Here is a 24957-nt window from a genome sequence, read left to right on the forward strand (position 1 = left end):
CCGGTCCCCCGGTCGCGGCGGCAGGGCAGGGCCTCGACGCCTTGGCGCCTCTCCACAGGTCACGGCAGGACAGGCCGACAGGGCATGGAGTCGGCCTCGCGCGGCAGCTTGGCGTCTCTCCTCGGTCGTGGAGGCAGGGCAGGGCCCCGACCCCGGCCTCGCGCGGCGGCTGCCCGGTCCCCTCCCCACTCGCGGCGAGCCCGACGGCCTGGCGCGGCGGCAGCAAGCCTCCCAGCTGGCTCGCGGCGATGGCGACGGCCGGACTTGGGCGAGGTGAAACGGGATGGGTTGGATCGGCGGGCGCCGTCTCCCGCGGGACGGATGGATCGGCGGCTAAATTTCCAACCTGCAGGCGGGCCCAACCAAACGAGCCGTTGGATGTGTTTTTGATGGCAGAGATCCTCACAATGTCACGTTGTGACATGCCAACACAAAGTCACCCAAGCTGAATCCGGCCTACCCACAGCACCAGAGAGAAGAGTGAGAAAGAGAGAAGAGGAAGGGAGAGGAGGGGAAAGAGAGAGGAACTGACGTGGACAGGCTGACATGTGGGGCCCACGTGAGTCCCACGCTGACTCAGCGCCACGTAGACCAAAACCGGGGTCAAAACCACCGAAAGACCTCGGGTGACCGGTTTTGTATAGTTAAGGGACTCCGCATATCTGATTTTGCGGTTCGAGGACGTTTTTTATCCCGATGACAAGTTGAGGGACCTTGGGTATACTTTTTCCTTTTTAGATACACTGCTAGCCCATTGCATGTGGCCCAAACAGCACGTGATTACAAAACGAGCCAGGAAAAACGGCCCGAAATTATTTTGCCTCGGGGAGGGCTAGCAGTTAGCGTAGGCCATAGCAAGGAGATCCTCCTCTTTCTTTTTTTTTTCTTTTTGTTTTTTATATGTTACTACCTATCCTATAATATTTGTCATTCTAGATTGTTTAGTATGTGCTAAGGTTAAAGAAAAAAACTATAATACCCTTAATAAAATATTATATAGTTAAACACGGAATGGTGGCTGGGGGTATGATGTGGAGAAATTTGAATTAGAAATAGTTGATGTTGATAATTAGTGCTTACAAGTGATAGCTATTTTGGATAATTTTTGACAAATTACTATTATTTGCCAAATTACTGTTCAATCGTGCCTAGCGACCAAAATGAGCAATTTCGTCAGATTGATAGTACTCAAGTAGATCTTCCATTGCCTGTACATGCCTCTAAGAGTACTAGCTTGCATCTTAGAGGTAATTAAACCAGCAGATAGTTTTTCCATTGTCACGGAGAAACTCTGAACATTAGAACAATGCTTGTGGAGTGTACAGCTGAGAGCAATCGAGAGTACTAGCGCTGATCCACTAGTAGCTGTAAATAAAGACTTGTACTTTGCTTCTGCACATATCAATCGATACAAATAGATACATAAACTGAATTAAACTGACTCTGTTACAGCGAACTACAACTAACCTTTCTTTGACGAAAATTACATCAAATTAATTGTGCGCTGAGCACAGAAAATCGATCATTGCAAACAAGGATTCAACTTCCCACAAGATTGAAGAACAGATCATTGATCTTTGATCGGCTACTTCGATTTGACCTCATGGATAGTGGTTGAGGATTCTTGATCAAATCCTGAAGGCCAGCTTGTCGGCGACGACGACCGGATAGTGGTTGAGGATTCTTGATCAAATCCGGATAGTGGTTGAGGATTCTTGATCAAATCCTGAAGGCCAGCTTGTCGGCGACGACGACCGGATTCTGCTTGGCGATCAGCTCCCTCCCGGAGCTCTTGTAGTCGAAGCCGCAGCCGTGCTCGTCGGCGTAGCGGTGGCCGCCGCAGAACGTGCCGCCGCACCGGCACTTGAACCCCGTCAGCCCCACCTTCCTCCGGCACGTCGCGCACCGGTTCGCCTCCGGCTGCTCCCCCGTCGCCGGCGACGAAGAAGAATACGACGTGTCCGCCGCGGCGGCGGCGGACGACGCGACAGCGACGCGCCACCTGGTTTTGTCGTCGGGCCTCGCGAAGGCGCAGAAGCCGCCGTACTCGCGCTTGGCCGTCGCCTTCCCCGCGGCGGCGGCGGATGCAGAAGAGGAGGAGGGCGCGACGCCGGCGACGGTCAGCTTGGCCATCGCCTTCTCCGCGGCGGCGGATGCAGAAGAGGAGGAGGACGCGACGGCGACGCTCAGCCTGGTGTTGTTCTCGGGCCTCGCGAAGGCGAAGAAGCCTCCGTGCTCGCGCTTGGCCGTCGCCTCCCCCGCGGCGGCGGTGGTAGCAGAAGAGGAGGAGGAGGGCGCGACGGCGACGGCGACGGTCAACTTGGCCTTCTTCTCCGGCGGCGGGGAGGCGAAGGAACCACCTGCTACCGGCTCGTGGTCGGCCACGCCGCCGTCGTCGCCATTGGCGGGGCACTTGCGCTTCGTCGCCATGCCTGCCGCGTGCGCGAGTCGTAGCAGCCGGCCACCCTCGATCCGATATCGCGAGACGGCGAGCGGGAACGGGAGCGGCGGCGAAGAAGAAAGCGCGGGACGGGATGGTTTCGCGCGCGTGACGATTTATGGACACCGGCGACGAGTCCGACTCGGAACAAGCGTCGGACTCGGACTCGGACTCCGCTTGCTCACGACGGAGTCGTACTCCGATACGCGATTCTTCTCGGCTTTAAACTTTTTCTTATCCTAATTAGTATAGCATTTTCGAGGGAAAGAGAATGGTAAACCATATTTGGCGCCAAAAATACAGATATCCTCCCTATGTTTATCCGTTCTGATTGAGGTATACTATACCAGGAAATGAAACGCAGACTTTCCAGTGTGACAAATGGTCAAACGTGAAAAAAATTAACGGTGTCATATATTAAAAACGGAGCTAATATGATCATATCTTTAAAAAAAACAAAAAAAACAAAATATGCTCAACACTTTTAGATGGAGGGAGTAGATTTTGGAGGAAAAACAAAAATGGTAACAATGTTTGACGTAAAAATACAGGTAATCTTCGTCTCCTTATTTGTTCTCATCGAGTTGCTGCGTAACATACTACTCCCTCCGGCTGACAATACTTGTTGTTTTGGATAAGGGTGAAGTCAAACTTTAGAATCTTTGATTATGAATCATTTTTAAAATATTTGTCTTTCAAATATGATGACTACATGTATAGATTGTATAGATTAGTCTTAAAAAATACTTTAATAAGATCATATATTTGCTAACAATTTTATACATATTATAATTTAAAATAATGGTCAAAGTTATTTTTTCGAGACCATGCCCTTATACAAAAGGGCAAGTATTATCAACCCGGAGGGAGTACAATTCTACAACCTTTTTATTTTTTTTTAGCGTGGAACATATAACTGAATACAACTCTACGTATAGTTGGACTAACAATTTTCTTAAAAATGTATAAAAAAAGAAACGTAGCAAAACAACGGATAAATTCTTGGTAATAATCCATATTTATGTATGGATGGACTAACAATTTTCTAAAAAGAAAACCTTAAAACAAACTGATAAAAATCCTGATAACTAATCCAAATTTACGGCGGTTGGTAATCTCCATACAAAATTAACGCTAACCGTTATTCTTGGCGATGACGAAGCAGAGACGATAATTAGGCGGCCGCCGTAATGGCAATACCTCAACGCGATCACCCCTGACGAGGCCACCGTCCGCCATGAATTTTGCGTACCCGCCGCCGTTGATCACCGTGGCCTTGGTGCCATTGAACTTGCTCAGCTTCAGCTCGCACACGAGCCCGCCGCGCAGGTAGACGGTCACCGGCACGCCCTCGTACCTCGGCGGCTCCTCCCTTCTCTTCTCGCCGCCACAGCGTGTCGCTTCCGCGAGCTTTTCTCTGCGGCGGCGGCGGCGGCGGCTGGTTTCGTTGAGGCCGCACGCTTCTCCCTCTTGGGCGGAGAGGAAGGCGCGGAGGTTGTCGGCGGCGCTGGACGGGAGGAGGAAGCGCGACTGCTGCGGGTAGAAGTCCGAGCGCTGCAAGAGCTTCGCCACGATGAAGCGGAGCGGCGGCATGTCCATGGGGAGGCCATGGAGGGGGAAGAGCTCGGCACGCACCCACGCCGGCTCCGAGACGACGGCGGCGGCGGCGGGAACGGCGGTGGGTGGTGGAGGCCGGCGGCGGCATGAAGTCTCACCATCGGTCTCCTCGTCAGGATCGGTTTTGGCGCGCTTCTTGCTCGCTGCATCGCCTCCGGGAAGCACAGCGTCTTGGCCGATCGCCGTGTCGACGACTCCATCCGAATCTGGCGCGGCGAGTGTCAACGAAGCGGCGAAAACGACCAGGTCGGAGACCGTCCTGCTCGCCGCGCCATTAGTCCCTACCGTGGCGCGAGAAGCTTCGCTACTGATCGGCGGCGGCGGCGGCACACGGGAAGGCGAGGCGAGACGCAGTTCAAGATCAAGATCAATCTTCCACGCTATTGTCTCACCCATCACCGAAGAGAGCTAGGCACCACCTCGTGTCACCGCAATGCCGTCGTCTCTTTCCCTACCACCGCCATCAATAGCTTCTTGGATGGGAGGACGTCGACAGGCTAAAAGCAAGGTTAGGTTTAGAAGAGGTTTTTCTCAGGAGAGATGATTACTGGAATGCATCTCCAGTTTTGCAGTTGGAGCGTGCTCACTAAATTAGGTGAAAACTTATATGTGAGGTTAACCGAAGCCTATGGATATATTTTTCAAATGTGTAACTGTAACTGTAGTTTTATCCCGGTATCCCCTGCACCTCAAAGCAAACTACGTATATTTAGTCGAAAATGCTACCATCAGCCGTCCGACAGGAAAGAAAAATCAGACGCCTCAATAGTACAAAGGAGTAGCAGATGCATGGCAAGTCTGAGCGTTCATGCAAGCATATTTCAAACTTAAAATGATTTTTTCTCTTAAATTATTTATCTGAATTTCAAACTAATTATATCATTGGATTTGTTACAATTAAATCTTTATAATAAGAATCACATGACTACATTCTGGTGAACTTTTTTTTGACTTTTTAAATGTTGCACACATTGTAGACGCAATGTTCCAATAAGTATTTATTAATGTTTCACTAATGCATTAGTAATGTTGCACATTATTTTTTATATGTTTCAGCAAATATTTTTTTATGTTTCAACAATTACAATTCGATGTTTCAAGCTAGATACAAAAATATTTTAACAAAATCAAATATTTGCAAATGTATTGTATCATACGATTTTTTCAATGTTTCACTAGTTGATACATAATGTTTCATGTAGTGATGATTATTGACTTATTGTTGCAGTCAATACTTTTTATATGTTGCATTTTTGGAACATTTTATGAACTGGGTTGACACATTTACATAAGTGATGAAACATTTTGGTGCAACATAAGTTTGATTTTTTTAATATATATTTTTTTATCAAAATATATCCATGTGAGATCTTGTTATAAAGATCTAATTATGACAAATAAAATAGTGTAATAGAATTATGAGTTTTTTTTACAGTCTAACAGGTTGTGGTGGTACCAAATATGAGCCATTGATTGGATCAGATTCAAAGGCTATTATTCGTCGGTACCGCCAGTTACTTGGGATGGTACCGCAGAGGTGGAAGGGTAAGGAAGTCTTTTCGCATTAGCGATTATTTGTCAATGCAAACTACCGACAGGAGCTGCCGCCGCCGTCGTTCCAGCCCTGTCCTCATTGCCCTTCCCTCGTCTCCGCGCGGCGCGGTGCCGAGGGCTCGCCCAATGCAGGCAGGCGGACCAGAAGATCAGTAGCCGAAGCCATGGGAGCCACCTCGCCATCTCCTTCCTGCATCGTGATGGGGAGACCGCCAGATCTGAGCTGAAGCATGCCGACGACGCCCCTCCTCTCAACACCGACGGCGACCACTGGCACTACAGGAGACGAAGCAGGGAAGATGAAGCTGCCCCCTTATCGCCTTCGTCCATTCGGGGCTCGCCCATCCACCGCAATATCTCAATACAAATTCCATCACCAGGGACTAGGTTCAGCCACCACGGTCTAGGTTCCAGAAATCAAACTCAGTCTCGCCCGTCAATATATAGTTTAACAGTTTTATAAATCAAGCATGATAATTAAGAGCACTGTTCCAGATCCATCGTCTAGCACCAAAGCAATACTTCATATCTGTCTCACACATATTTTTGGTCATTTATGCTCCTAAATTTGTCTCCCTATTCATCACCAATATTACCATATAACTTCTGTCAGACATACAGAAAATCGGTACTCATGCGAAAGGGTCCATAACAACCTCCGATGCATAGCAACGAAGGTAGGATCCTGTGTCCCGATGCTATGGAGCAAGTTCGCAGTTGCCAAGCCACGTAGGGGGAGGAAACTGTGGCGGCGGCGGCAGCGGCATAGTCGGTCACACCAGGGGAGATTGCGTTGGCCGAGGGGGGCAGGACATGTTGCGGCAGCGTCGACCGCACCGTCGTTGCCACGGAGGAAGGATGCGATAGGGCCTATGGGGATAGGGCCTATGGGGAGGGCAGGCTGCGGTGGCGGCCTGGCGGCGACAAAGACAGTCGCGTGTGGAGGGCGAAATGCGGCGCCGTCGACTGATATGCCGATGAGGATGAGGAGATGGTGTTGTCGCTCTTTACTTTCTTTCTGATCTTACCCTAGTTGATTGAACGGTCAGATTTCATTTGGTACTTGGAGGTACTAGTACCGTAAGGTACCAAGTGCTGGACCAGAGCAAAACTCTAGAATTATATATTGGACACATTTTTAAAAAAGGCAAAGAGATAGAAAGTAGAAAAATACTTGCATCTGACATACGCCATGCATGCATGCACAGTGCGCCACAAGCCAACATGCATGTGACAGATGTGCCAGACGCCAAGGGACACTGTGGGCAGGCGTCCGTTATTTGATAAAATATCGAACGTCCGATGCCTAGCTCTCTCCATATTTAGTTGACTAATAAATCAAATCCACTATGCGGTTATTCTGATACTATCAAGTCCCAACTTCCATGTCGGTATAACCAATACCGTATAGTCAGTTCTGAAAGGTTAAAGAATTTTGATTGGTAAAATCAGATTGAATATAGCTCAACAAATATGTGTATGATTTGTTGTGAAAATAGAGGTGTCTTGCTCTGTTTGATTTAAGCTGTGTTCGTTTCCCCCGGTTAGGAACTAATGCCATGCGTATGGAAAACAGAGCAATCAATTAACGCATAATTAATTTATTATTAACTATTTTTTTTAAATGGATCAATACGATTTTTTAAGCAACTTTTGTACATAAACCTTTTGCAAAAAACACACCGTTTAGCAATTCAAAAAATGTGCGCGCAGAAAACGAGAGATATAGGTTGGGAACCTAACTAACAAACGCAGCCTTAGATTATTGAGTGAATTATCACATTAGATTAATTATTGATTTGACTATAAAGATAATTAAATATTTTTTAAAGTTAACTTAACGAATGGTTAAGTAGTGCGGTAGAATAAAGTTTTTTTTAGAAAACATAATTTTCAAAGCGTAGAGCAAATAGTTCATTTTTTGGTGGATAAGCTAAAAGAATAGGGCGTCATCACTAACCTCGAAAGATAAGTACTAGGGTGTCAAACGTACATCAGAAGTCAATGGCTAAAAAAAAGTAAATCCAAATGAAGTAATTAGTACTACCTTTATTTATATAGTCTAAACGTTTTAAAATATAGATCATATTTTGTTTTATTGGATAAGGCTGTGATCAAAGATTACTATATTACAATATAATTTTTTTTGACACAAATTAAATTTATTATATTAATAATCAAATGATATTCTAATAAAGTAATTGTTGCTTAAAGACTTACCCTAACGAAACAAAATATATCCTATATTTTAAAACAAAGGGAGGACTAACAAATTACCGTGCCATATGCCATGAGAAATGGATGACTTTTTTTTCACTAAATCACCGGGGGAGGGGGAGCTTTCCCACCTGAATTTTGTCATTGCATTGAGGATAAAAGGAGTTCATTACAACAGATTAAGAGCTTGTAAGGGGAAGAGCAGATTTCTTTCGAACAAAGATTACAAATCGGTCTTTAGACTTTAGATTCTCTGCCTAGAGAGCCGCCTAGCTGATGCAACGTTGTAGGCAGGATCTGATTGAGGGGCTTTTGGGAATGACTCCGGCTCGGGCGCCCGATGGGAGGGGGTTAAAATCGGGCGCTTACGTCAGCATGATGTCAGCGCCACGTATATGTGGAAAACCACTTTAAATTAATTTTTCTCTTAAATTAATTATCTAAATCATGATCCGGTTGCACCATTAAATTCGTTGCAATTAAATCTTCAAAACAAGACCACACATGGATATATTCTGATGAAAAAAATTAGCTTATTATTGAATTATTTTTAAATGTTGCACGATGTTCCACCAGGTATATCGGAATTGTTTCACTAAGTAGATCGAAAATGTTTCACTCATTTAAATCGGGTGTTGTTTCACCTTATATAAAAACAATGTTGCAGCAAATAGCGAAAGAATATTTCAGTTCACTGCAACATTAGATCTATACATAGTGAAACATTGTGAGTACACTAGGTGAAACATTTTTGGTGGAACAAAAAATAAAACGAATTCCCTTAATAGAGGGTTTTCAAAATATGTGGGTGATTTGTTGCAATAGAGTATTTCAGTTCACTGCAGCATTAGATTTATACATAGTGAAACATTGTGAGTGCACTAGATGACACTACTAGAAATCCCAACATTAACGACCAGCAAAAAATTGTAATCCTCGTTATCCTCTGAATACGAGTGGTGAGGAGCTGATTTTCTAATCCGACGACCACTAAATAGCTCGTCGTTAAAATTTGCTGCTACACGGTCGTTAAAATTGACGTGAAGGAGGCCCATGACTCCACAAAACCACCACCATCCATCCCAAGCACCAGCAGCCCAACCCACTACACAAGCCGCCGAGGGTTTAGGGAGACCTCCTCCAATCCGTGACGATAGCCACCGCCTGCCCCAACTACGTCGCTGGCTGCCTACCTCTTGCCGCGCCTGCACTGCCGGCCGTCGCCTCCAGTTCCACCTGCGCCATCTAGCCGCCGCCACCGCTCAAGTGAGCACAAGTGAGGCTGGGCGCTGCAGGGGTGCACCTCGTCATCGAGGGGATCAGAGGCCGGCTGGATCTTTTGATCTGCCCATGTCGACCCGATGACCCCAACATCATCTCCACATCACCACCTATTCTCCTTGCTAGTTGCCGCCCTAATTGGTATGCTTGAAAATCCCTACTGATCTGCCCTGATTGATGATTGATCAACATCCCGAACCCTGTATCCAAAATTAGTAACTTAATTTGTGCTCAAGCGTGGCGAATTGTGATGGCAGGGAGGTGTTGCATGGCAAAAACTGACGCACAGGGCTTGTTAGCAGGTGGGAGCATGGTCTTGAGTTAGTTCTTTTATACTGCAAATTATTGTTTTTTGCAGGATAGTGTAGATATATATTGATTGCTTTATTTTATCTACAGTTACTAGATTATTGTCTGGTAGCATCGTAATTTTTTCGGAGACATCTTGCTATAGTTAAGGATTTCAAGACAATGTTTTTTTATGAGAACTCGAGATTATTGAATAGCAATGGAGAGGCAACTTGATCTGGCAAGAACTGACGGGTGCAGTACTGCACAAGACAGTAACCTCTTTTTTATGCCTTTCTCCATTCAGCAAAATTCATGTTACATAACCGATTGAATGATCTTGGACACAAATAATGGGAGCATCATTTTGTTCTCAGATTATTCTATTGGTTATATATTTTGATATTTTCAGTTCAAATCTATTTTAGTAGGAACCAAGATGAATATACTCCATTGGCCTGACTAAATTATAGTCAGGTAGTATTCTAAGTTTTCATTAGTTCCTACAAGATCGGTCATTGATGGGCTTGATTTTTTGCCCGCAAGGCCACAACAAGTTGGATGCAACACAAGAGCTATTTCCATATCTGTAAAGCTATTGCTGACACACTATCTAAATTGGTACGAGCTACTGTACATTGTGGGTTAATTACTCCTTTTATTTATTTGTTAGTTTTCTTCAGGTTAATTACTCCTTTTATATCATCGCAAAACATAAATGTAGTAAAGCTCTCTAAATTTACAGGAATTATATGAAACTAGATGGTGACAAAGCATTCCTCCTTCCTTAAACAAAATTTCTAGTAAGTTCAGTTTCTTTTCGGAATAAAATATTCATTTATATTACTACTACAAAACATAAGCAATTATTTGAACATCACCTTTTAGGTTTAAATTTTACCAGTCTTTGTTTATGCAAATTATTCTATTGCACTTTATTTTCTCCATGGTCATGCAATTATTCTATGAATAATATCAAATGTGCACACAACATGTCTGCAAATATTGGCTCTTCTCAACATCATATCAAATTTTTTACACTGAATGGAAGTGATGTGTCATTAGAAAGACATCATAAGAGATAAACTCATGTGCCTTAATGAATTTTATGTATGAAGTGCCATAGCTTGTTAAATAGCTAATATCATTTTTGTAAGTTGTATAGGATCAATGGTGAGACAGATGAGACTGGTGCATCTGAAGACAATACCTGCGAATGTTGATGGGATCATCATCGTATAACAAAGGAATTTATCCACTGCACCTCCAAGCACATACTTATAGATCGAGTGTTTAATTTTGATAGACATCAAGATGTTGGTTCTGTTTGAATGACTTAATTATTTAGCTGGATCAGTGAACAAATTGTTATTATGTATTGCAATGAATAAATGTGGTTGATTGTCTACGATTGGTCAGAATATAATGTAAATGTTATATCCATATGGTGATAAACATGGATGTTAATTCCAAGAGCCGGTGCAGACTGCAATTATGTTTCTCTACTATCAACAATAGTGTACCGTGTTGTGTACCATGTGGTGATTAAAAATTAGATGTTAACAGAGGTGGTTAAAAATTAACAATGGCACAATACTACCATCGTTAAATAACTAACAATGACACAATATCATGGTCGTTAATTAGAATTAACGATGGCAGAAGAACATGGTCGTTAATAAGATAACGATGGCAAAAAAGCACCATCGTTAATGAAATAACGACGGGTAAAAATCGTTTGGTCGTTAAAACTATTAACGACGGAGCCTTTAACGACCACCGACGACCACAAACTTAGTGGTCGTTAGTGACCTTTAACGACCACATTTGGACTTTTAACGACCAAATCTCCCATCGTTAAAAGTCGTTTCCCTAGTAGTGTGAAACATTTTTTGTGGAATAAAAAATAAACCAAATTCTCTTAATAGAGGGTTTCCAAAATATGTGGGTAATTTGTTGCAATGGAGTATATGGTAGTGATAAGTGGCAGGTGAGGGGTAGAGACGTGGTGGGGCCCAGGGACAGGAAGCGCGCGTCGTGGGGGGAGGGAGTGCCCGATATTTCTCCCTCCCCTCGAGCGACCGATCCGGGGCATTCCCCGGGGCTTTTTCCCCTGAAAACCACATCATGATGAAGCTTTTTTTGGGTAAGCCGTGTTTTCAGTAAGCGGTTTATTAGAGGAACCATTTAGCTTTTTAGGGGTGGGTGGGGTGTGGGATCATTTCCTCCACCGATTTTTTTCGTAGATACGCCGGAGCCTCGGAGGGGAAGTGAAGCACATAGCAAGATGAGGCAACTTCCTCTTCACCTTAGTAGAGATATAACACTATTGATTTTTTTTCTCAAACTTTGACTGAGAAATCATTCAATTAATTAATGAGTTAAGCATAGTAGAAAGACAGAGTACATATACCTCTAGGCTATTCCCAACCTAATGAGTAGAATAATGTTCATAGCATTAAATAGACTGCCACCTAAATAAAAGATGATGTGGTAAGTGAATAAATGTGGGAAGAGAAGGAAACCAGGTCTTGCATGAGACATGGTTTCTACACAACATCCAAGATATCATGTGAGATAGGTAGTATTAATTTTAAGTATAGAAAAGTGGTGTTTGCATTGAAAAAGTAGTGTCTAGTACTATTTTTTTTAATGATGTGGATAAAAACTATGTATAGTGTCTTGGGTTGGGACTGGCCTAATCTACTTTAAGCATGTCTTTTATATTTGTCCGTTTACATTATATACTTTAGAAAAAATGAATAGTTGAACGAATTTAAAAAAATCCAATTATGTTATATATATTAAAAGTATAGTAATTTTGGGAAGACTCGTAGAGAGTTAATTGGATGTTTGGATGCCTTGTTCATTACTAGTACTACTTTGTTGATTACACAGAGGGTGTAGTAGGTGCTGTTTCATATTATGGCCTGTTTAGGTCGCGAAAAGGAAATTTTTAGGTATCACATCGGATGTTTGACCGGATGTCAGAAGGGTTTTTTTGGACACGAATGAAAAAACTAATTTCATAACTCGCCTGGAAACCGCGAGATAAATCTTTTGAGCCTAATTTATCTGTTATTAGCACATATGAGTACTGTAGCACTTATGGCTAATCATGGACTAATTAGGCTCAAAAGATTCATTTCGTGATTTCCCCCTAACTGTGCAATTAGTTTTTTTTAAATATATGGAGTATTTAATGCTTCATGCATGTGTCCAAAGATTTGATATGATATTTTTGGAAAAAAATTTTGGAGAACTAAACCAGGCCTGGTTGTTCACAAATCAATGTTGCCTGACTTGACTCCAATGAAATTACAATAGCCTAGGGCTGTGTTTAGTTCAACGCAAAGTTTGAATTTTGGTTGAAATTGAAAATGATGCCACTGAAAAGTTGCGTGTGCATGACAGGTTGATGTGATGAAAAAGGACTGAAGTTTAGATACAAACTTTGGATCTAGACACAGCCTAGGTGTATATTTTCATGATCTAGAGAAATTACAGTACTCGCTCCATATTCGTAAATGAAGTCGTTTAGGATAATGTTTAAGTCAAACCTTGAAAATATAAATCATAAATAACTCTCAAGTTGTTGAGTTTGAAAATATAAAAATTATATGAATAGATTTGTCTTGAAAAATACTTTCATAGAAGTATACATATACCACTTTTCAATAAATATTTTTATAGAAACAATAAGTTTAAATTGTGTTTTGGAGACTGCGCCGCTGTCCAAAACAACTTCCTTTAGAGCAAGGATAATAGTAGAGCTCACTTCTTACTATTAGCCCATCTTAAAGCCAACATATATAATGGATTAGCTATAAGGTTAGCTATAATTTTCTCCTCCTCTTTCTATCTCTCACCTATACATTTAATGTATTTACCTAGGAGCTTGTGTTAAGCTAGCTCTTGCATGAGAGCCAACATCCTTGATTTTTTATTATCTCTCTCCTCCACATAAGCTTATAGTAAGTTTATAGCTCACTATTATACTTGCTCTTATGAGTACGGAGGAAGTACTTCCTAAAGGATCCAGAGAAATCTTGTTGCGCACTGTTGTTGACTGATCGCCATTCGTTTACTTTCACGATCGATTGACAGATGTACTACTATTTGGAACGAAAGATTTTTTTTGAAACAATTTCAGAGGACTCAACTAATTCATGGGAAGGAGCACCTAGTTTTTATCATGATCCTTTTCCAAAAGAGTTACACAGATTTGCACAAGCATGTTTTGTTTCACTGTGATCTGTGAATTTTACAAAAGTACGTAGGATTTCTTGTTTGACGGCGGTTACGCTCTAGTACACTGAAAGTAGGATGCTAACAAAATGCTTATACTTTTGGTCACACAAACCCAACGATTCAACCTTTACAACAAGCAGCTAATAACACGACACAACATTAATCAAATCCGAACAATTTCATCAAGAAATCAAATCCTTGGCGAGAAACAAACAAAAGGAGAAGAGGCGCTAGAGTTTCAAAACTGGAGGAGGCAACGGAGCGCACAAAATGGACCGTATTAAATTAAAGCGGTCCACTGCGACGGCCCACATGTCAAGGACATCCCCCACTAGTAGGGCGTGGTGCTTTGAATTGAACTGCGAGGAGGGGGGGAAGGAAGCAGCAGCAGTAGTAATCACCCCCTGGCCCCACCTGTCTGCGACCCAACCTGCCCCACCCGGCCCCACCACCCAGTCTCCTGCCACCTGCATGCGCTGCTCTGCGCGAGCCAAGCCGACTCCCCGCAGCAGCCGCAGCAGCAGCAAAGCCTCCCCCCCCAACCCACCACCGCGACACGCACGCGAGCGACGCGAGCGCTCCACGATTTCTCTGCCTCCCCCCCCCCCCTCGGTCTCCTCCTCCCCCACCACCACCGCACGCTTCCCGAGGCGCCGCCCTCCGCCGCCGCGGGCATCCGCTTCCGACGACGATGTAAGCCGCTCTTCTCCGCGCTCTCGCTCTGTGTTTTTTTTTTTTTTTTGGGGGGGGGGGGGGTTGATCGGTGAGGGCGGTTGCTTGAGGCGCGATCGGATTGCGGGGCGGGGTCGCTGACGCTGGGGGGGGGGGGGGGGGGGAGTGATCCGATGGGGTTTAGGAGGGCCGATTCGGGCGCTGGAAATGGGTTCGGTTTCGAGGATAGATGCTTGCCTCATGGGGAGCTTTATTGCGGATTTAGGAAAAAAAGCGTGGTTTGCGTGGGATTGGGGGATTTGTGGCGGGTTGGGATTAGTTTAGGATTGGTTTGGTGTTGGATTGGTGGTAATCTGGAGGTAAAAGGTGGGAGTTTTTTTTTTCTTTCTGGGTGGAGATCCCCTGCGGGGTATCGGGTGATGGAGATGCTCGGGCTTCTTTTAGAGCGCCGATGGCGGCATTCGATTCCGTTGAAAGGGCAGTGGTGGTAGCAAAGCGGGCTGCGTCTTTAAGGGGGGGCCTCGCGATGGCGATGAATGCCTCAGATTGATTCCACTCCGATCTTTTCCTATTCCCGATTCATTGCTTGATTGATTTGCCATGACATGGTGAAGGAACAATCTTTGAGCTGAAATTTGTTTATGTTTGTGATTGTTGTGCCTGCTGTGGTTTCCTTCATCAGTGATTTATTCTTGTTGGATGTTTTTTTTCATGCGGAGATTGGAAGGAGCACCGAAGGGTGTAGCACAAGGCCGAGTTGCATGGGGCGATAATGCCAGAGTTGCGGGGTGGTGTTTGGAGAGCTCGTCTGAGGTCCAAGAAGGTTTACGACGTCCAGGACGCAGATCCAGCTGCGAGTCCGGTGTCGCCAGCTCCGCGGGGGAGGACTGGAAGGCGCGGCGGTGCTGCGGCTGGCAGAGGCAACAAGACAGTTGCTGAGGGAGGAGGGAGGAAAGCTCTGAAGCCTAGAGGAAAGGGGTGCAGGGCTGTTGATTTGTGTGAGGATCAACCTTGCAAGGACCTCCCTGAAGTTATTGCTAGAAAGGCGGTTACCGGCAAAGCCCAGGAGGACCTTGGTTTGAACAAGGTAGCTGACAGAGCTGCGAACTTGATGATGGACGGTGAAAGTGGAGACAAATTTGCTGCGGCAGAAGATGAATCCACTACAACACCAGTTCCTGAGCGGGTATGGAATACCTTCTTCCCTTTGCACTTCTGTAGGTGTACTATCATTTGTACCGATAAAGTCATTTTCTTCAAGTTCTTTAACATGGGATGTTTCATCATTTTTGTTTACTTTGTTTGGTAGTTTTTGTATGGTTGCTGTTCCAGATGTTCATGTTACCTTTCACAGATGACTTCTCTGCTGTATTGGTGTTATTAGACACAAGACAACCGACATGTCTGTTTCACATAAAATATAGTGTAACCAAATTTAGAAGTTATAAAGTGTAATAATTGATGATGATTCATCTGAATTGTGGCGTAAGAAATGGTTTAGTTGTTATGCTTGAGAGGTGAGTGCCTATTTGCTTGAAGAAGCTGAGATTGAGGCACTGAATGGCTGGATTATAGTAGTTTTGTTTTGTAGAGGAAACAAACTTCAGATAATCACATAGTATCACATCCTGATATCACAAAACCGATGAAACTCCGTGGCAAGTTCATCAAACAACAAAGTTTAGGAATGGGAAAGTTACAATCTCTTGCTCTTTGACATCAAATTTTATCACTAAAATAGGAGTTTGCTTCTCCTGGTGACATCTTTTATCTACACTTTATGTGGCAGAGTTTCACTGCCATTAATTAACCTCCTAAAATTCTAAATAGTTATATATGTTTTACAGGTTCAAGTAGGCAATTCCCCAGAGTATATAACTGATAGGAAGTTGGGTAAAGGTGGATTTGGTCAGGTCTATGTTGGTCGAAGAGTATCTGGTGGAGGTTCTCGCACGGGTCCAGATGCACAAGAGGTTTCATTTCTTACCACCTCAATTGGACACTGAAGCTCTGTTAGTTTAGTTAGTTTTTAGATATCTGAATGAATATCCTGTAGGTTGCGCTTAAATTTGAGCACCGAAGCAGTAAAGGATGTAACTATGGCCCTCCATACGAGTGGCAGGTTTACCAGTAAGAATTTCACACAATCTCTCCCTTCTGATGTTTATGTTGTTCTATGTGGAGTATGATCCATTAACCTTTTGTCCTTTTGTAAATAGCACTCTCAATGGTTGTTATGGCATACCATCAGTCCACTATAAGGGTCGTTTGGGAGACTACTACATTCTTGTGAGTTTACCTTAGTCATGTATTGAAAAATGTTTCTGGACTCAAAATAAATTCTTTTATTCAGCCATCACACCAAAATTTCAGGTAATGGATATGCTTGGTCCCAGCCTCTGGGATGTGTGGAATTCAGTGGGACAGGCGTAAGTTTCGGATCACCTTTTTGCATTGACCACCTGATTTTATTACTCCTCACTGAAAATAACAGCATTGGAACTTGCAAACAGGATGTCTGCCCATATGGTTGCTTGCATTGCTGTGGAAGCGATATCAATTCTTGAGAAGCTTCACTCTAAAGGGTAAAATTTAAAGTCACTTGTGCCTGAAAATTATATGGAGCTGCATGGAATTTCTCTTTTGTTTTCTATTTCATTGGTGTTAACATTTCCAGTGCATCTTATCATTGCCAGGTTTGTACATGGTGATGTCAAACCAGAGAATTTTTTGCTTGGTCATCCTGGGTCAGTTGATGAGAAGAAGCTTTTCCTGATTGATCTTGGTTTAGGTAGGCTTTTGTTCAAAGTAGTCTCATCTGTGTATGAAGTATTCAATTTTGTTCTCAATGTGCTATGGCATTTGCTCTTAGGCATTTTGTACTTGAATCCCAAGGAATTGTTGCCCTGTTGATTTATTTTTATTTCGTGATGTTGAAATCATGCAGCATCCAGGTGGAAAGAAGCATCATCTGGTCAGCATGTTGACTATGATCAGAGGCCAGATGTCTTTAGGTTCGTCCATTTTTGTGTGTGCACTATAATATCTTTTTCTCTGTATTAAATTATGGGTAATTATTAACTTACCTTTTTCTTTTCGACATTTTACAGGGGAACAATTAGATACGCTAGCGTCCATGCCCACTTAGGTCGTACAGGTAGCAGGAGGGATGATTTAGAGTCACTGGCTTACACCCTAATCTTTTTAATAAGAGGGAGATTACCTTGGCAAGGGTATCAGGTAGCCTTTAATATGCTCAGCAAAGTTTTGACATAATGTTTTCTTTTATTTGTTGAACTTATTTTAGTGTTAATGGGATGGTAATGCAGGGAGATAACAAGAGTTTTCTTGTTTGTAAGAAGAAAATGGCTACTTCACCAGAGTTGCTGTGTTGCTTCTGTCCAGCTCCGTTCAAACATTTTCTAGAGATGGTCACTAACATGAAATTTGACGAAGAGCCAAACTATCCAAAACTTATTTCTCTCTTTGATGGTTTGATTGAAGGGCCTGCTTCAAGGCCCATCAGAATTGATGGAGCTCTGAAGGTATGTAAATGTTGTACACACAACCTGTGTCTGTACCATACAGATTAACTTGAATGCGTTAAATTTTCTCATGTATATTTTTGCATATTATAGGTTGGGCAAAAACGTGGAAGAATGGTTGTAAATCTTGACGATGATGAACAGCCCAAGAAGAAAGTTAGGTTGGGAAGCCCAGCAACTCAATGGATCTCAGTTTATAATGCTAGGCGGCCCATGAAGCAGAGGTAATGCCCTAAAAACTGAAAATGGTGCAAAGTCTCTGTGTCTGTTATTTATTTTCCCAAACATTGTCCTCGCAATGCACTTGCCTTTAAGTGTGGACTGAGCACATAACACGATGCTATCCAGTTGCCACCAGACACTTTACAACTGGTCTGTTCTGTTTCCCTGATGTCAGGATCTCATAAGGCTTCCTATCACTATGATATTACGCAAACTGCTTTTGAGCTATCTCCGATACATTTTATTGTTCTAACTACATTTTATATGTCTCCAAATTTGCTGGGTTAAGCAAGAGTTCAGTGACTAACTCTGTCTTGATTGATGTTGTCACTGGGGATAGTTCCTGTATGCGCCTAGTGTCATCCATTTTAGCATGGACTTAACTTTACCTGATTCCTGGCAAAAGCAGCGATGTGAAAATATCATCCATGGCTTTAGCTGAACCCTTCATGCTAGTTTTAGTGATGGAAGTGTTTGTGTGTGTGTGCGTGCCTGCATGCCCATGCTTATTACAATTTCAGCCTTCATAGCTCTTATTTCTTTGGCCTCCTTGTTCTAGAATTTGAGTTTTTGAAGTCAACCTAGTTCTCAGCTATTAATCCATATATTTATCCTCTTTAAAAATTAAATATGATATATATTGACGTGGCTGCAAAATGCATCACTTCTTTCTTTACAGATATCACTATAATGTTGCTGATTCAAGGCTGCATCAGCATATAGAAAAAGGCAATGAAGATGGGCTGTACATTAGTTGTGTCTCTTCTTCCGCAAATTTTTGGGCTCTCATAATGGATGCTGGGACTGGCTTTTGTTCCCAAGTTTATGAGCTTTCACAAGTGTTTCTGCACAAGGTGCACTGGCTATTTCTCCACCCCTTCCATCCAGTTTTGATGAATCCAGAGTCCTGACTCCATATTACCTTGTTTGTACATAGGATTGGATTATGGAGCAGTGGGAGAAGAATTATTACATAACGGCAATAGCAGGAGCAACCAATGGAAGCTCATTGGTTGTAATGTCCAAAGGTTGGTAAAATACCTTTTCTCTGCTGGCAAACTAATTTTACTACCTTGGCTATTTCTTAGAACTTGAAACATCCCCGTTGATGAATATGAAATAGTTGAAACAGTCAGTTGCTTTAAGACAGTTTTCAGCAGAACCTCTTGTGCAGCAAGGGTATGTGCCTTGCATACTAGACTGATTGAAACATGAGTTTGTTGAAGGCATAACCTGCAACAACTTCATAGGTTAAAATGATTTGTGTAGACTGTAGAGTGTGATCCTTTTTATTTGGGGGGACAGCCACCAGTATTGCCTGCTCAATTGCTCGGCAAGTAGCAATAATTTTCGTTTCATTGTGTAAAGGACGAACAATCAGATGGTTCCTGTTAAAACTGTGATGGTTAACAGTAGGTTTGTAAGTAGGCATTTCGTCCATGCTCTCATCAGTCCATGGCAGCTTGAGGCAGAATTTATTTAGAGGGTGCCACAAGTTCATAACATGAATGGCAGACAGACATACATAATCTGTCTCTATAATACACAAATATCTATGAACTAATATTTGGTTTGGCCAGTTTTGATCAAAAAGTTGATGGATCAATTTTGTTACCAGTTTTCCTTTGCTTCAACACTTAATTTTAAGAGTAAATTTCACAAAACTACAGATATATTGACCAAACTATCACAAAACTGCAGATTTAACACCAAATTTATCACAAAACTACAGGTCTAAGGTGGAGTCTCACAAAACTTTAGATTTAGTAACAAAGTTTTCACAAAACTACAGGTTTAGCGTCAATTTAATCACAAAACTTGGACGTTTTATGACTCAAACATAACATTAGTGCTAAGGATTTAAACCCCAAAAATTGTAGTTTTGTGATAATTTTATAAATGTGTAGTTTTGTGGTACTTAGCCTTAGACCTGTAACCTTAAATCTGTAGTTTTGCATTAATTTGGTCAAAGTATCTGTACTTTTGTGAAATTTACTCTTTAATTTTGTATTTCTACTCTCAACTGTCTGGACTCCAATTTTTCCTGTGAGCTTCTGGTGTCCTTCCATTAGATACTATCGTTCTAAACCAGGCATGTATCATCATTACAGGAACTCCATACACACAGCAGTCATACAAAGTCAGTGAATCCTTTCCTTACAAGTGGATTAACAAAAAGTGGAAAGAAGGTTTCCATGTGACATCTATGGCTACTGCTGGAAACCGTTGGGGAGTTGTCATGTCAAGAAATGCAGGCTATTCCCATCAGGTTAAAAGATTTCGATTTACCAATCCTTGTGTTCATTCTTTCTGTGAATTTGGTGGCTTCTCATATGCCAAATAACCTGTACGTGATAAAAAATGGTATATACACCTTGATTGGTAAAAGAATATCCAACGATAAGTTACTGTCGATAGGCTAACCTCAAAACCATCAGTTTAAGTGTTGCGTGCGGAAACTACCTAACTCCAAACTTTTGTTGCTGTAAGGATGTCATCTTGTTTGTGGTTGAATTCGAACATTCAACTGGTAGAATGCTTGATGTACCAATCAGTTGAGTTTGTGCTCTTTACAGCTGTTAACCAAAAAAGCAGGGAAATACAGTAACCACACATGTTTCTATTCTGAATTTTCTTACATATTATCTTGATGTTCAGACTCCTGAGTTGATCACTGCTTCATAGTGAGTAAGTCTGAAACTGAATCCGTCTCGCAATGTGCAGGTGGTAGAGTTGGACTTTCTATATCCAAGTGAAGGGATCCATCGGCGATGGGAGACAGGTTACAGAATAACTTCGACTGCAGCAACTCCTGACCAAGCTGCCTTCATCTTGAGCATACCAAAGAGGAAGCCAATGGACGAGACACAAGAAACTCTTCGAACTTCCTCCTTTCCCAGCAACCATGTCAAGGTACATACATCTTCAGCTCTCCCAACCTCACAATGCCATACAAAATCTTATGATGCGTCGAACTTTTTTTGACGGAAATGATGCGTCGAACTAACATTGCTGTTAAAATCTCAGGAAAAATGGTCAAAGAACCTATACATCGCTTCAATCTGCTACGGCCGGACCGTATGCTGACAGCTTCAACATTTCGAAGCTCCAATGTGAAGCCATGTCTAGCTACTACTAGCATTTTGCAGTGAGCTGCCAACCGATCAAATCTCCCTTGATTGGGAGATCTGAAGCAAGGAAAAAAAAAAGAAACAAATCAATGGCTGACATCACCGGCCTCTTGCAGCCATCTATTCTAACTGTAAAAATTGAAAAAAAAAATCATGGCAAATGTTGTACCAGATCGGATATGGAGATCTTTGTCCATAAGCTAAGCTAGTATAAGCTGCATGGCGGTGCTAAGATCATATTGTTCTCACATACGGAGTATATATATATATCATACTACTCCCTCGGTTTCAGATTATAAGATATTTTGACTTTGGCCAAAGTCAAACTGCTTCAAGTTTAACTAAGTTTATAGGTATATATAGTAATATTTATATTACCAAATTAGTTTTATTAAATTAATAATTAAATATATTTTATAATAAATTTATCTTGGGTCATAATTTTACTATTTTTTTCCATAAACTTTGTTAAACTTAAAACAATTTGACTTTGACTAAAGCTAAAATATCTTATAACCTGAATCGGAAGGAAGGAGTACTATAAATTTATTTTAGAATAAATTTATCTTTGCATGTGCATTGCGTTGCAGCGTGGGCACGCGGCCGGCCGGTGATGAGGTGTCGCTGCATTACGCTCGCCGTGCATGGGGACGGCCGGCCGGTGCACGGTCACCGAGGCCGGCCAGTCGCCGTGCTTCTGCTGCTGCTGCTGCGAGGAAGAAGATAGAAGAGAGAGGGAGGAGGAAAAAAAAAAAAAGAAGGGCGGCAGCGTCGAGAAGCGAATCCTGGATTCTGCATGCTGCACGCATGATGGGTTCCTTTCCGAAAAGCCGTGATGATGATTGGAACGGGCATGTGGTTACTGTGTGTTGGACGCAGTAATCAATCATCAGGGTTGCAGCAGGCAGCCTTTCTTATTTTACTGATTTTTGTAACCAGCAAATAAAGTGCCTCTCTGCATAAGAACATTCATCGGTTTTACTGGTCAGTTGCCTAGCTAAAAACCATCTAAAACTAGCCATACCTGACAAGAAAAGAAAATGATTCTTCCAATACCGTTAGAGCAAGTTTAATAGTATAGCCTACTACTAGCTCCAATTCATCTATAGCCAATCTAATAGCTTATCTATATAATAGTTACATACTATACTATTAATACCTGGTCCCACCTGTCATACACACACTGCGTCTTGGAGTCCGTGCTATAGCCGGCTAAAAATCTGTAGCCCGCTGCTCTTATCTCTCCTTATTTACCTTCGTAAAATATGTTTGCGGCTGGCTTATAGCCTGCTATTGTACCTGCTCTTGTTTGTGCAACACTCTTAAAGCTGACAAAGTGGCATTACTCTTGCAATGCTTGGGGTTAGCACGAATCCCGATGCTACGTGGTCCAATCTACGCCGTCGATTGGCCTAGCACGGCAAATGGGCGCCTCTAGCTATGATCTCAAAGCAAGATCCAAATTAAGCCAATTGATCGATCTGGTCCAGCTCGATCCGTCAAACCATGGAGCGGTCAACACACTAAACTACGCTTTGGGAAGCACTACCGCTGCTAATTAAGTACTACTCCGAGTTTAGCTTAGCTTAGATAGGGTCCCAAAAGAAGCAAACAAAATTATACCATCCCTCCGAGAGCGAGCCCACGAAGCCGGAGCCGATGCCCCGCGCGCGCCAGGCAGCGCTCTGGGTCGCCACGACGCGCCCCCCATGGCTGTCGCGCTCTCGCGCGCGCGCGCCCAGACATTGCATCCAACCATGCCATGGCATGCAATCCTCTCGCCGCGGGCGCCGGCTGCCTGCCTCTGGGCGCTCGCGCGTGTGCGTGGATGATGGACACACGCATGAAGACAACAAGCCTCACACCGTTGCTCGATACATCTGCATTGCAACGTAACTCAAAAAACCACACGACACGTACAGCCCATGCATGCCTAGCTAGCTTCTCTTTTCAGTTTAGCTAGGCAAAGAGCAAAACTAGTTCGGCGTGAAAATGTAATTTCCTGTGTCTCGGAAAAAATCGACTTTTATACACGAATCTGAACACATATACTCCCACCGTCCTAAAATATAAACATTGTTAGCTATGAATCTGGATAACCGTGTGTCCAGATTCATAGCCAAAAGTTGTTATATTTTATGACAGAGGTAGTAGCATATATTAGAATGTATTGGATTCACATATAAAAGTTATTTTTATAGAACAGAGAAAGCACATACATAATACATTTATCTTCATTGTATATGTACGCTATACTAGTAGCGTACATGCAAACATATATCCGCCTGGTTTTCCGGTTGTACGTGTACGTACGTACTCTGTGAGGTACTCTCTGCATTGCGTAGGCCGCGGTAGTAGACGGTATCGTACGTACGTACGAGATCGATACGTGCGAGGAGGACAAGCGTGAAAAGACTAAAAGGGTAGGGGTCCAGCACTCCGAGTCCATATGCATGCGTCGTGGAAGTGCAAGCCGTCTTGTGTACATCGGACGCGTACATCCATGAGCTTGCATGCATGCAAAGGAGCAAACAAACGCCCCCACGCACACATCGTCCACTCCACTGTCCAACGGGGAAACCACAACCCCACTCCTCGTTCTCTACTCGCTTGCTGCTTATAATAGAGACATATCAAATTTATTAAATTGTACATATCCGTTTAAACCAGGGGCGGAAATACGTAGAAAAGGGGTGCCCAGGAACCCGATCACTAAATTTTTTTTCTCTATAGTTCATCTATTTTCATTGTATGTACACTCTTTCAATCCAAGCTCAGTCACTCGTATCAGTTTAAACTCGACCTAAAGTAGAATAAAGCAAGCGAGTGGCATTCCGCTTTATTTCGTTCTAACTCCGCCCCTAGCTTAAACCTGTTGAAGTTGAAGATTAAGTACAAACATGTAAAACAAGAAAATTATTAGCGTATAATTGATGGAGTTTTAATTATTTTAAACTTTTAAAAAAATCTTTAATATTTTGAAGCAACTTTTATATACAAGTTTTTTTTACGAAACACACAATTTAACCGTTTGAAAACACGCGAACGGAAAAATCAAGGTAAAATCCGTATCTTAACTATATTCAAACTAGTCTAATAGGCGATACATTCTTAACTAGGTTTATTTATTTGGGATTGAGAGAGCATACAACAAAAATTAAAAAAGAGTATAGGAAAAAAAAGGAGAGAAATGTAAATGTAACAGTGTTGGTCCCACCCGGTCAGCGAGAGCGAGGTCGTACGGCTTTGTGGTGCCAGGGGAAACGCGGCTAATAACTGACGGTGAGCAGGAAGTGGGCCCGGTGGAGGGGGCCATGTGACACATGGCACTGTCCTGTGGGACCCCTTCTCCAGGGTGTTCGTTGTTCCTACCTTTGGAACCATCTAATGATCCCGTGAATTAAATTACCGAGTGGATTATTGTTGGGATAATATAACAATTTTTTTTTACTGAAGCTGTAATAATAAACAAACAATCACTCAATCAGCAATATATATCATGGAAGATCATGCCAAATGCTACTAAAAGGAAACTGCATTTTGTGCCGTGCTCAAAATCTTTGGAATGAATTCATATGGAATGCAACACAAATTTTGTGTTCATTTGTTTTGGAGCAGAAGCCCGTTTTCTCCGCCATCTTGCCATTTGTTCTCCTTGCCAAGTTGCCTCCTCCCAAATCCTACCACCACTACACATTAAGCTAATACTAATCACCTTGGGTTTGAGCCACCACAAGGA

General features: G+C 42.8%; 2 protein-coding genes across 3 annotated transcripts; one reads left to right on the plus strand and one right to left on the minus strand.

The window, feature by feature from the left end:
• Nucleotides 1-1428: 1428 nt before the first annotated feature.
• LOC127764995 (zinc finger AN1 domain-containing stress-associated protein 14) lies at nucleotides 1429-2588 on the minus strand. The gene has a single exon (XM_052289779.1). The coding sequence runs from the start codon at nucleotides 2428-2430 to the stop codon at nucleotides 1720-1722; it is 711 nt and encodes a 236-aa protein (XP_052145739.1). The 5' UTR covers nucleotides 2431-2588; the 3' UTR covers nucleotides 1429-1719.
• An 11644-nt stretch (nucleotides 2589-14232) lies between these two features.
• On the plus strand, nucleotides 14233-21495 carry LOC127764993 (casein kinase 1-like protein HD16). 2 transcript variants are annotated; one of them, XM_052289775.1, is made up of 17 exons: nucleotides 14233-14341; nucleotides 15040-15506; nucleotides 16168-16293; nucleotides 16377-16450; nucleotides 16540-16609; nucleotides 16694-16749; nucleotides 16834-16905; nucleotides 17017-17111; nucleotides 17268-17334; nucleotides 17431-17560; nucleotides 17650-17865; nucleotides 17959-18089; nucleotides 18767-18941; nucleotides 19025-19115; nucleotides 20199-20356; nucleotides 20812-21000; nucleotides 21115-21495. In XM_052289775.1, exons 2-17 carry the CDS (start codon nucleotides 15093-15095, stop codon nucleotides 21172-21174), a joined length of 2124 nt encoding a protein of 707 aa, XP_052145735.1. In that variant the 5' UTR covers nucleotides 14233-14341; nucleotides 15040-15092; the 3' UTR covers nucleotides 21175-21495. The 2 variants fall into 2 exon arrangements, with proteins under 2 accessions (XP_052145735.1, XP_052145736.1); XM_052289776.1 differs by having other exon boundaries at nucleotides 14235-14341; nucleotides 15048-15506.
• Nucleotides 21496-24957: the final 3462 nt, after the last annotated feature.

This window comes from Oryza glaberrima, chromosome 3 (assembly GCF_000147395.1).
Source record: "Oryza glaberrima chromosome 3, OglaRS2, whole genome shotgun sequence".
NCBI classification, from domain to species: domain Eukaryota; kingdom Viridiplantae; phylum Streptophyta; class Magnoliopsida; order Poales; family Poaceae; genus Oryza; species Oryza glaberrima.

Excerpts from the sequence above, each read along its gene's own strand:
- LOC127764993 (XM_052289775.1), top strand. The coding sequence starts at position 15,093 with ATGCCAGAGTTGCGGGGTGGTGTTTGGAGAGCTCGTCTGAGGTCCAAG. Across the intron at positions 15,507-16,167 it reads CAACACCAGTTCCTGAGCGG|GTTCAAGTAGGCAATTCCCC; the intron begins GTATGGAATACC and ends TATGTTTTACAG. Across the intron at positions 17,866-17,958 it reads GAATTGATGGAGCTCTGAAG|GTTGGGCAAAAACGTGGAAG; the intron begins GTATGTAAATGT and ends TGCATATTATAG.
- LOC127764995 (XM_052289779.1), bottom strand. The coding sequence starts at position 2,430 with ATGGCGACGAAGCGCAAGTGCCCCGCCAATGGCGACGACGGCGGCGTG.